The 11,828-nt window shown below is 40.3% G+C and overlaps 2 protein-coding genes across 2 annotated transcripts in view; both read right to left on the reverse strand.

The window, feature by feature from the left end:
- Positions 1-3,502, reverse strand: part of MGARP (mitochondria-localized glutamic acid-rich protein) — a 24,844-nt gene extending 21,342 nt beyond the window's left edge. Inside the window, exon 1 of the mRNA XM_012654841.1 lies at positions 3,382-3,502. Within this exon, the coding sequence (XP_012510295.1) occupies positions 3,382-3,463 (82 nt within the window). The 5' untranslated portion in view covers positions 3,464-3,502. The remainder of the gene's footprint in view (positions 1-3,381) is intronic.
- Positions 3,503-11,387: 7,885 nt separating this feature from the next.
- The window catches only part of NDUFC1 (NADH dehydrogenase (ubiquinone) 1, subcomplex unknown, 1, 6kDa), a 16,369-nt gene continuing 15,928 nt past the window's right edge, over positions 11,388-11,828 (reverse strand). The window contains exon 4 of the mRNA XM_012654851.1: positions 11,388-11,546. The gene's annotated coding sequence lies outside the window, so the exon portion shown is untranslated. The remainder of the gene's footprint in view (positions 11,547-11,828) is intronic.

Consider the following 11,828-nt stretch of genomic DNA (forward strand, 5'->3'; position numbering starts at 1 on the left):
AGTACTATATTATCATATTTAAATATATTTATTCTGTAGTGCCAGAATTTGTACATCCCATAATGCCCTGGAATTGGAATTTTTACAATAGACTCAAAGCTGCAAGGAGTTTAAACTTCATATAGCTCAAATTTATTTTAAAGACAAAAAAGTAGACATTTATGTATTCATTCAACAAATACAGTTGAGCACCTACTATGTGTTTGGAATTGTTAAAAGCATTAAAGGAACAACTGTAAACAAGACAGACAAGGTCCCTAGCCTCAAGCAGCTCACAGTCTAGAAGGAAGGAATGGACATACAGACAAATAATTGTGATACAGTATGCCATACAGTATGACCAATGTTGTAATGTTAAACAGATGAAAATGCAGAGAAAAAACTCAGCTAGTTGGCTCACGGTAGCTGTAACAATTGAAGAGACATGATCTGAGTTTTGAGGGAAAGTAGGAGTTTGTCAGATAAACAAGGGAAGGGAAATGGCATTGGAGGGAGAAGGGACAATACGTGCAAAAGCATGACAGTTGGGTGACCTGGAAAGTGCGAACTATAGGTTCAATATCGCTTATCCAAAATGCTTGGGACCAGGAGTGTTTTGGATTTCAGGTTTTTTTGGATTTTGGAATATTTGCATATAGATAATGAGCTATCTTGGGGATAGGACCCAAATATAACCATGAAATTCATTTGTTTCATATACACATTATACACATAGCCTAAAAGTAATTTTGTACAATATTTTTAATAATTTTGTGCATGAAACAAAGTTTGTGTTCAGTATCTCTGTGTGGAATTTTCCACTGTGGCATCGTGTTGGTGCTCAAAAAGTTGCAGATTTTGGAGCATTTTAGATTCCAGATTTTCAGATTAGAGATGCTCAACCTGTCATTTGATGTGGCCTAACATAAAAAGTATGGGTGCAGGGACTACTGGGAGATCATGACTTGCACAGGGCACATCTTAAGACATTTGCACTGGTTACAAACTTCCATAGTAGCAAAATCACAATGTTCTTAGTTTGGATATAAGTGGTCATTCCTTCGAAAAAACATTTTTCCTTTCAAATGTACCCAAGAGACTGTGATAAGAGGTTATGACCTTGACTTGCGGTGGGATATTTTTGGCTTGAAAATAAATCTGTGATCAAACAGGGAATATATAGCTTTTGCATTTCTCAGACAGAAATATCAAAAACATTTTTAAACAAAATTATCAGAGATTTAAGTAGACTTAAATACAAATACAATTACAGCCAAGTTACTTAAAATAGCAATGAAATGGGAACTATTCAATAAGGATTGATTAATAGATATACACAATGTTTCACATTGTTTCATACAATGTGAAACACATAGACATTATAATTTTTGAAGAAAAATATTAACTTACATGAGAAAGTATTTACAATATATTAAGTGAAACATCACAGCAAAATACTCTGTATGGGACTGTCCCAGATTTCTGGAATCAATGTGCAGAAGAAAAAAAAAATGTATGAGGATAAAAAAAAAGTCTGGAAAACTAAATATGCTAAAATTTAAATATTTTAAATTTAAAATGAGTGGTAGGATTACAGGTGAATTTTATTTTCTATTTTACCTGTCTGGCTTTTTCCCAATGATCTATCATAAACCTAAGTCATTTATTCATCAAAAAGTTACACAATTTTAAAAGCAAAATTTAATGAGACAGTTAAAAATTTATCCCTCAGTGAGACTGAAACAATTTTTTACCAAAGCAGAACGTACCAATACAAGTTTAATTAATCTCCACGACTGAAGACAAATTTATTTCCAGTCAATAATAGTTCTTAAAATACACAAATCACTGCTACAAAAATAGTAATTAGATGAGAATTAGAGAAAGACCAGTACTTTTACAACCAGTATTCCTAACTAGGTTATTTACAATTTTTAAACTACTTTTATGTTGCCCCAAGTTGGGGAGGAAAACTTGTGCAGCTGCAAAACTGTGTGTTCATATGTGATGTCGATGGAGGCCACGGTCAGGGGTCTCACCTTTCTTCCCACGTTCCCCCACCAGAACAGCCCCGTTATCTTCAGAAGTTTAAAACAAACGGCTTCTCCCTCCTTCATCAGTGAAAACGTATATTGCTCCATTTGGCATAGATTGAGGAAAGCGAAGACATCTTATTTCTGATACTTGTGGGGCAACTTCCTCCCATCAGCATTTTAAAAGAAAAATAAAGCTAGTTGGAAGGCCTCCCTCCGTCTCTCCCAGCACCACCACCAACACAGGCCCAATCAAAGCGAAAAAATTCGGCCCACGGAGTTTTCCGCGGGAGTCTTCGTCTCCGGCCCGAACCCCCCCTCTGGACTAAAGCTACCTCGGAACCCTCAGGAAGCGAGGCGAAGCGAACAGAGAATTAAGAACTTTTCACGAGGTTGTCTGAGAGCAGTCCCCATGCAGGGATGGCACAGAGAGGGGTGGCGGAAGAGGACGAGGAAGGAGCGGCGGGCGCAGAGCTGCACCGCAGCGCGCACCTGGTCCCGGCGCCGCCGGCCGCTGGGAGGGAAAAACAGTCTTTCTGGCGCACACCTATTAAGCACCTACTGTGTTCCAGGCACTATACTAGGCGCTTTCCTATATGCCAATTTTTGTTTAATAAGCTTCCAACTCACGCGGCAACTTCCCCTTTGGAAAATTTCTGAGTGCGCTCTCTTTTCCCACCCATCCCCAAATGCGAAGGTGAGGGATTCCTGGACGGCAGAGCCACGCAGCTCAGGAGCCGCAGGACTCTGCTAACTCAAAGGAAGGGCCCCGAACGCCGCTTCTCTCTGGCGAAGGCAGATACTCAGGCCCGGCGCTCGCGGGGTGCCGACACCCGGCCGAGTCTTCAGCTGATTTACTCCCCGGCATTTACCGACCGTGTACTGCGCCGCACGCCCTCCCGGCACGCGCCCCGCCTGGCTCCCTGTCGGGTCCGCCTTCCCGCCCATCCTCTGCTTCCTCTTGAGGCTATAGAGCGAATTGGTCCTTAATAATAAAAGTGGTAAGCTACGAGTATGTGTTAGCCAGTCACTTACCGAAGTGCTTTTAACTACATAGTAACTCATTTAAACTCACACCCATTATTGCCCCCATTTTACAGATGAGGATACAGGTCAAAAACACTTGCCGACATCAGGATTCGAACCCAGAAAGTCTAGTCTGGAACACTGGCAAGGTCCCCTACGTTCAAAGTCTCCGAGAACTCCGGGACGTCTTCCTCGAGACTCTCTCCCATTCCTCCCCCACCTCCGATCCAGACTTTTGCTAGCAGTTCGGGTCGGGTGTAGCCAAGTATGCCGGCGGGTGCAGGGGCGCCGGGCCTCCTGCGGCCTTGACCGCCGGAGAGACGCTCCTTACTCACGCACTCACCGTCCTTCCCGAGCGGCGCGGGGCTGGGGGGCGCCCTCAGAGGCAGCGCCAGGGTCTTGGAGACTGCCCTGCGGAGATACATCGCGCCCGCCGTCCGCAGCGCTGCAGCCTCGGTGGCTGGATGCGCGCTGCCCAGACGCGCACGGGCTGTGGCCAGGCAGCGCCCCGCCCCGCCCCGCCCCGGCGGCCCCAGGGAGGTGGGTAGGAGTTCGTAGCCCGCACCATCCTCCGCAAACCCATCTCTAGCTCCACCGTTTTCCTCCGGGTCTAGAAATCTGATCGCGGCATCTCAGGAAAGGGATCCGGAGTCTGGAAGTTGCCGTCACCTGCCTAACTTACTGTATTCCACTGAGTGTAACTCCTCAGAGCAGGCAGGCTGGGAATGTTATGGGAATCTCATCGGGATTAAGAAAAGGACATAGTTTCTCATGCTGGATGCAATCTGAAAATACTTTTTCTCACGCAGTCCGTTAGCTTTCCCAGGAGAGGAAAGGGTACAGTGGAGTTTCTTGCAGATGCACCGAGGGGAGGGGTGGCCTCGGCCTTACGTTAGTGCACTGGGTGATGTTTAGAATCCTAAGAAAACTCCCAGGCAATGGTCGAATTTCTAGGCAATTCACTGTCACAACGATTTGAAATATAAACTCCAAAAACGCTGTATATTCCTCTATGGGATGTAAATCAGTATTTCTACATTAACTAAAAATGCTAAATTTTTAGTTTCTTCCCCTAGATTTCAATTACTTACTTTGTCATGGTTACAGGAATTTGTCATGTTTTGAATATGGAAACCAATAATTTATAACATTTCCTAAATGACAAATCTTTGTAAGGATTGGTTTCCTACTATAATAATCCCTTATGTATGTTTGGCACTTGACAGTTTGTAAAGCACTTTCATATCTATCCCTTCTAATTCTCACTCCAGCCCTCTGAGGGAGGTGGCAATTATTCCCTTTAGCAAATGACACCACCAGGTAGTGGGGAGAATGTCCAAGGATTTATTTACCTATGGTCATGAATTTTTTTTTAAAAAAAGACATGATCATAGTATTTCTAGCTCCAAGTTCTCCTGGCACGTAACAGGCACAGTATCTGTTCATTTGCTTTGTGAATAAACATTTCTCAGAAGTTATAGTCCTGAACCCAATTCCAATAATATTTAACATATTCTCACACAAAGAGTACAAGTCAATGATCAGACTGGTTTTTTGGATACTCAGAAGGCATAGTTAGCTACCCTTAGTGATTAAATACTTAACAAGGGCAAGTGGGTAATGCAAGTAGGGATTCTGTAGTTAATAAGGGGTCAAGTTTAGACTTCCAAGCAACACAAGAAGGGACTAGATACCCAGACCATACAAGAAGTTGGTAGTCTTGAAAAGAGCAAAACACAGATTATTAGCATGCTTGCTACATTAGACCATCATCAAGAACATCCTCTGGCAATTTGTGATTAGCTACCTCACTGATGGTGTAGAATGTTTAATGAACTGCCAGCTGCTGGTACAGATTGACAAATCAAACCATGTTCGCTTACCACTATGGCTCATTCTTTCCTGAATTTTTACTTTCCAGAGACAGAAAATAGTCAAAGGCAGTAAAGGATGTATTATATTCTTATTTAATATGTTGTAAGCATTAAAACCTAAGGCTCCCCTAAAAATGTTCTGAGTAAACATTTGTAAATTATGACTCCCAGGATACTGTTCTAAGCTTCCCTTTAGAATTCAAATGTAGGATCAGAGTCTGGTGTAGTCTCAGGTCTTCTGGATCACCCCCAGGTTCCACAGTAGCCACCCAACCTCCATAAGTCAAACTGTGTATTAGGTGCTGTCAAAATGTTTATAATATGCTAGGGACTGTAATAGATGCTGAGGATTCATTATAATTTATCTTACAAATATTTATCAAGTATATATTATGTGATAATCACTGTTCCAGAGCTTTCTTCAATGAACAAGATTTCTGCTGTCACTCACAGAGGTTATAGTTTCAGGTTAAAGAGACATGGAAGCACATCTTTTCTCAGGGGTAGCTGCCAAGCCCACCATCAATGGGGTCAATGATCACAAAGAATCCTCTGATCAGGTATCCATAATAAATGCAGTCTAAGGGCTTTGACCAAAGTCAAATTGGTTTAAACAATGCAAAAATAATATATATGTATATAAGGCTTTAAAAACTTTCCCCAAAGCATTATCATATCTATTTAACAATCCTAAGGCAGTGGGGGAATGTTGATTATCCCTATATTACATATGAGAAAACTGAGGTAGTATAATACTGTGGTTAAAAGCATGAGTTTGGGAATCATATACCCGGTCTGATTTGCTGGTCTAAGTAAAATGTGGATAATTTCTTTATTCATAGGGTTGATGTGAGCCCTAAAGCATATTCCATAAAAATGTGCTCAGCTAGTTGGAGGAGGCAGTGCTAGATTCAGACTTCCAGCCTAAGTTCAAGGCTCACCTGCTACTCTGCTGCCTTTCAGTGTGGCACGGGACAGGAGTCATAGTATTCTACCATCTCTTATTAGATGGTAAGGTCCAGTGGGGAGCATATCATGCTCTCTAGGTTGGATGTGGTCATCCCAGCTGGGAGATAAAAGAACCTTGAGATAAATAGTGCCACTTCTCCCGATTATTTTCTTAGTTAAAAGCTCATGCCTCTCAGGTTGAAGACAATTTCTACCTACTCTACTGCTCCTGTAGGATATGTGGCTTTCCATTTTGAAGACAAACTCTTTTCACATCTTGATGAAACACTTCCCAAAAGAGAAAATGCCCTCGGGTTGTCAAATTCACTCTGTAGCAAGCTGTTTCTCCCAAACCCAAGAGAATTTTAATATTAGATCTTTGCTGTGAAAGACTCTGTAAGGCTCAGGCAATAGCTTCCCAGCTGTTAGTCACATTGTTTACAAGGTTGCCTTGAGCACATCCTTGGCATTTTTCTTGGTCTGGTTGGAAAAACAATCCAGGGTAAGAGGTAACTCGGCTTACCTGAGTTCCACCTAACTGTGATTGTTGACAAAGATGATATTAGTCTTGAAAACATACTGTAAGAGTCTTCTGCTGGCAATATTAATTATACTTTCAAGATTTAAGTGCTATATAACTAAAAGCAGTTTCCAAAGACTGACTGATTTCCTAGACTCCACAGAAAACTAGAAACAGCTAAGTTTTTCTTAACACTCAATGCTCACGCTTTAACTATACGTTTTGACAGATCAATACTGATATAAATTGAAACAATTTAGAAGAGTATGTAGGAAGACAAATTGGCAAGAAATTAAGAAAGTCCTGATAGGCATCCTTTTGATGGTAGAAACTAGTTAGATAAAATGAAGGAGAAAAGATAATCAACATGGTAAATTCTTAAACTATTCTTCAAGGTGACTCAGTACTCACCCCATCTATTCATCACTTTCTCTTCTGCAGCAAAATAAACATGAGATTCCCTAACACTTTTATACATTTCCCTAAGGCTATAGCGAATTACTACAAACTGAGATGGCTTAAAACAACAGAAATTTATTCTCTAACAATTCTGGAGGCTAGAAGCCTGAAATTAAGATGTTGACAGGGCAGTTTCCCCTCTAAAACCTACAGAGAATCTTTCTTTGCCTTTTTTAGCTTCCGCTGTTTGCCAGCAATCCTTGGTTTATAGATCCATCACTCCAATCTCTGCCTCCTCCAATCTCGTCCTTCCTACATCGCCATCTTATCCCTATTTGTCATGTCTCCTCTCTTAAATATACCAGTCATATTGGATTAAGGGCCCACCCTACTCCACTATGAACACTAATTACATCTGCAATAAACCTATTTTCAAATAGTCACTTTTTGAGGTACTGGGTGGGGGGCTAGGACTTCAACATATCTTTTGGGGGGACACAATTCAACCTTTAACAACTTCTTTATTTTTTATTCTTTAGAGACAGGGGCTTGGTCTGGTGCACACGCTGGAGTGCAGTGGCATGATCATAGCTCACTGCAACCTCAAACTCCTGGCCTCAAGTGATCCTCCTGCCTCAGCCTCCCAAGTAGCTGGGACTACAGGCATATGCTACCACGCCTGGCTAATTTTTTTTTTTTTCTTCTCATAGAGATGGCAGGTCTTGCTATATTCTCCAGGCTGGTCCTGAACTGCTGGTCTCAAGTAACCCTCTCACCTCCGCCTCCCAAAGTGCCGGGATTACAGGTGTATGCCACCACACTGGGCCTCAACTTTTAACAACTTCTTACACTAGAAATTTAGTTCATATAGCCTGTTTTTTCCATGGCAACTTAAGAAAACAATTTAAATGACTACCTCATAGATACTAAATCTTAAGAAAGGTCTACCTGATTTTGACCTAATAAAAAAATTGACTGTATCTGACATGTGATTTTTTTTATTATTATTATTCCAGGGTATTGTGAGGGTACAAACATTATAGTTACACTTTATGACATGTGATTTTTGTCTGCATCCTCTTTTACACGGAAACTCTCCTTTTACATGACTACTGAAGGAATCATCCTTTGCCACAATTAATTCTAAATTTTTCTAGGGAATTTAGACTCAATGATTCTTGCTCAGTCCAGCTACTCTCTTGAATTGAGAGGTAACCTAGAAATTATTTGCTGTGGTCTTCTTTTTATAATGTGCATTGGGGGAGAGAAGTTCCATGTGCAAAGGAAATAAAGCAGATGCACAGGTATCAGCCAAGAGCAGAAGTCTTGGTAACATATGACTCCCAGGCCTCAATTACTCCTGGGCTCAGGTGCATTCCTATTCTTGGGGTCTATGAGCTAACTCTGCATCCTCATAACTTTTTATACAAACATAGCTTGAGGCTGGGCATGGTGGCTCATGCCTGTAACCCTAGCACTTTGAGAAGCCAAGGTAGGCATATCCCTTGAGGCCAGGAGTTCGAGACCAGCCTGAGCAATATAGCAAGACCTTATCTCTACAAAAAATTAAAAAATCAGGTAGGCATGGTGGTATGTGCTTGTAGTCCCAGCTACTCAGAACGCTGAGGCAGGAGGATCACTTGAGTCTAGGAATTGAAGGTTGTAGTGAGCTATGACAATGCCATTGCACTCTAGCGCCGCCAACAGGGCAAGACTCTGTCTCAAAAAATAAAAAAAAATAAAAGAAAAAAATATTAAAAATTCAGTCACACTAATCATATTCCAAATGGTAAACAGCCACGTGTAGCTAGTGGCTACTGTATTAGATAGCACAGACGACATTTCCATCATTGTGGAAAGTTCTTTTGGACAGCCCTGGTCTTCATGAACGGCTGCCCCTTGAGTTAAACAGGTACAATCAAGAGGAAGATCCACACAGGGTAGCTATATTCTCGAAGCCTGATGTACAGTAGATATTGCTTATTAAAGCTACATTTTATTTCCACCTAAGGCTATCAGTTTCTAAAACTTCTAGTGTCTTACATTTTTCCATTCCCTTTAGATACGCAAATTTTTAAGTGTTTCTTTTAGTGAAGAGCACCCTAAATAGGGAGTTGATACCTGACCTTTGTCTCTATCACTTTGTGACAGTATTAGTTTAACATTGCCGCTAAAACAAACTTAGTGGCTTAAAACAATATAAATTTATTATTTCACAGTTTTGTAGGTGACAGTTTCACAGGTCTCACTCGGCTAAAATCAAGGTGCCAACAGGACTGTTCCTTTCTGGAGGCTCTAGCGGAGCATTCATTTCCTTGACATTCCTTGGCTGTTGGCCTTCTTCCATCTTCAAAGCAGCACTGGCAGGTTGAGTCTTTCTCACATCACGTAACTCTGACACACTCTTGCATTTCGCTCTTCCACTTATAAGGACCCTTGTGATTACACTGGGCCTAAATGGATAATCCAGGATAAACTCTCCCTCTCCACATCAGCTGATTAGCAAACTTAATTCCATGTGCAACTTTAACTCCCCTTTGTCATATAACCTAACATATACATATGTTCCAGGGAGTAGGATGTGAATATCTTGGTGGTCCGTTATTCTACCTATCAGAGTGAAGTTGGGCAAATCACTCTTCACTTCTGGTTCTTGCATTTATAAAGTTATGAGACTGGTTTATATGCTCTCCAAGGTCCTTTCCAGCTTTAACAGCTAGGACTCCAAACTGACAAAAATTAATGGTTACTATTAACAATAGTTAATCTATTAACAATAGTTAATAGTTAGTCTTTCACTGAATTTGGATTAAATAATTATTCTTAAATAATGTAACTCTGAATTAATGTTCAGAAGTGACTTCCAGAGAAATTGAACTGTGATTCTCCCAGAATAAGTGTTGGCCAGAGCCCAAAACACACACAAACCAATTATAAGGCAATACACTTTTCTACTTACATCAGAACAGAGACAGAAATAATGACTTTTAAAATGTATGGTACACTGTTTAAATTACAAGTTAATGAAGCGGCATATAAATAAGGGCTTTGATGAAGGTCAAATGATATACAGCTGACCCTTGAACAGTATGGGTTTGAACTTCATGGGTCCACTTATACATGGATTTTCTTCTGCCTCTGCCACCTCTGAGACAGCAAGACCAACTCCTCGCCTTCCTCCTCAGCCTACTCAACATGAAAATGATGAGGATGAAGACCTTTATCATGATCCACTTCCACTTAATGAATAATATTTTCTCCTCCTTATGATTTTAATAACATTATTTTTCTTTAGCTTACTTTTATTTGTATTTTTTTAGAAATAGGGTCTTACTCTGTTGCTCAGCCTTGAGTACAGTGGCACAATCATAGCTCACTGCAGCCTCTAACTCCTGGGCCCAAGAGATCATCCTGCCTCAGCCTCCCAACTAGCTGGGACTACAGGTGCTTGGTAGCATGCCTGGCTAATTTTTTATTTTTTGTACAGATGAGGTCTTGCTATGTTGCTCAGACTGTTCTCGAACTCCTGGCCTCAAGTGATCCTCCCACTTTGGCCTCTCAAAATGCTGGGATTACAGGTGTAAGCCACCATACCCTGCCTAGCTTACTTTATTGTAAGAATACAATATATATTACAAAATGTGTTAATTGACTCTTTATGTTATCGGTAAGGCTTCCAGCCAACGGTAGGCTATTAATAGTTAAGTTTTTCGAAAATCAAAAGTTATATGTGGGCTGAGCCCAGTGACTCATGCCTGTAATCCTAGCACTCTGGGAGGCCAAGGTGGGAGGGATTGATTGAGGTCAGGAGTTCAAGACCAGCCTGAGCAAGAGACCCTGTCTCTACAAAAAAATACAAAAATTAGCTGGGTGTAGTGGCGTGTGCCTGTGGCCCCAGCTACTTGGGAGGCTGAGGCAGGAGGATCACTTAAGCCCAGAAGTTTGAGGTTGCTGTGAGCTATGATGATGCCACTGTACTCTAGCTAGGCAACTGATTGAGACTGTGTCTCAAAAACAAAAACAAGTTATATATGGATTTTGACTGCTGGGGAGGGGGTCAGTACCCTTAACCCCCACATTGTTCAAGGGTCAATTATATATTTTAAATTTTGTCTTATTAATCTTCACCTCTCCCCCGCTTTTAAACAATTAAGTTTGCTAAATCATTGGATGAAAGTCACATGAGCAAATAGGGACAACAAACTTCATGTTGCCATGACAGTGAGTAAAAACAATCACCCAAATGAAAATCATTCAAATTGAAGGAAATAGAAGAAACTCTGGTAACAGGATTCAACTTTACCTTCTAACTTACCAAAATGTCTCCTCTAGAAGAAAACAATCTCTGGATTCTTTTGTATTTTGAGGACTAAACTAGTTATGTACCCTTGATATACTAAAGAGTAAGTGTTTTGATTAGAAATTAAAAGTTGATAAAAGAAGTAAATCCTTCAGCGTTGATTTTTGAATTCATCTCTGTAACAGGTTTTCTTACCAATGTGTCCTTAATTACCACTGACCCTATCATCAGATGGTGTCTTCCCTATTGAAATAGTTCTAATAATTCACCTTAGAATCAACATTTTCTACATGTTGTCACAATATGGATTATCTGAAGAATACAGTAGTTTTATTTTTTTTCATTTAATGATGCAAAACACAAATGCTGACTTGATATATATTCACATGGAACTTTTTCTCTCACATTTATAACTCAACAGACAAGTGAATCCAGAGGAACTGCTATAATCATTATATGGAGCATACCTATAATGAAGAGAAAAAAATTAAAATTATAGCATTTACTAGCAGAAATAATATTAAAATTAAACCATTTTGAATAATTCACCTTAGAACATCAGAAAAAATCTAGAAAACAAATCCACAAAGAGTACCAATACCTCATTTAAGTTTTAATGAAAAATATGTTATCTGAACTATGAAAGAACAGCAAAAGCTAGCTGGTTTTGATTTAAATGCTTATTTCATTTTTACCTCTTAATTGGCTAACTGGAGTAGTGAAATGGGGAAGGTGGTAATAGAAAGAAA

The sequence above is a fragment of the Propithecus coquereli genome, unplaced genomic scaffold (genome assembly GCF_000956105.1).
Source record: "Propithecus coquereli isolate 6110/MARCELLA unplaced genomic scaffold, Pcoq_1.0 Scaffold112, whole genome shotgun sequence".
Lineage (NCBI taxonomy): Eukaryota > Metazoa > Chordata > Mammalia > Primates > Indriidae > Propithecus > Propithecus coquereli.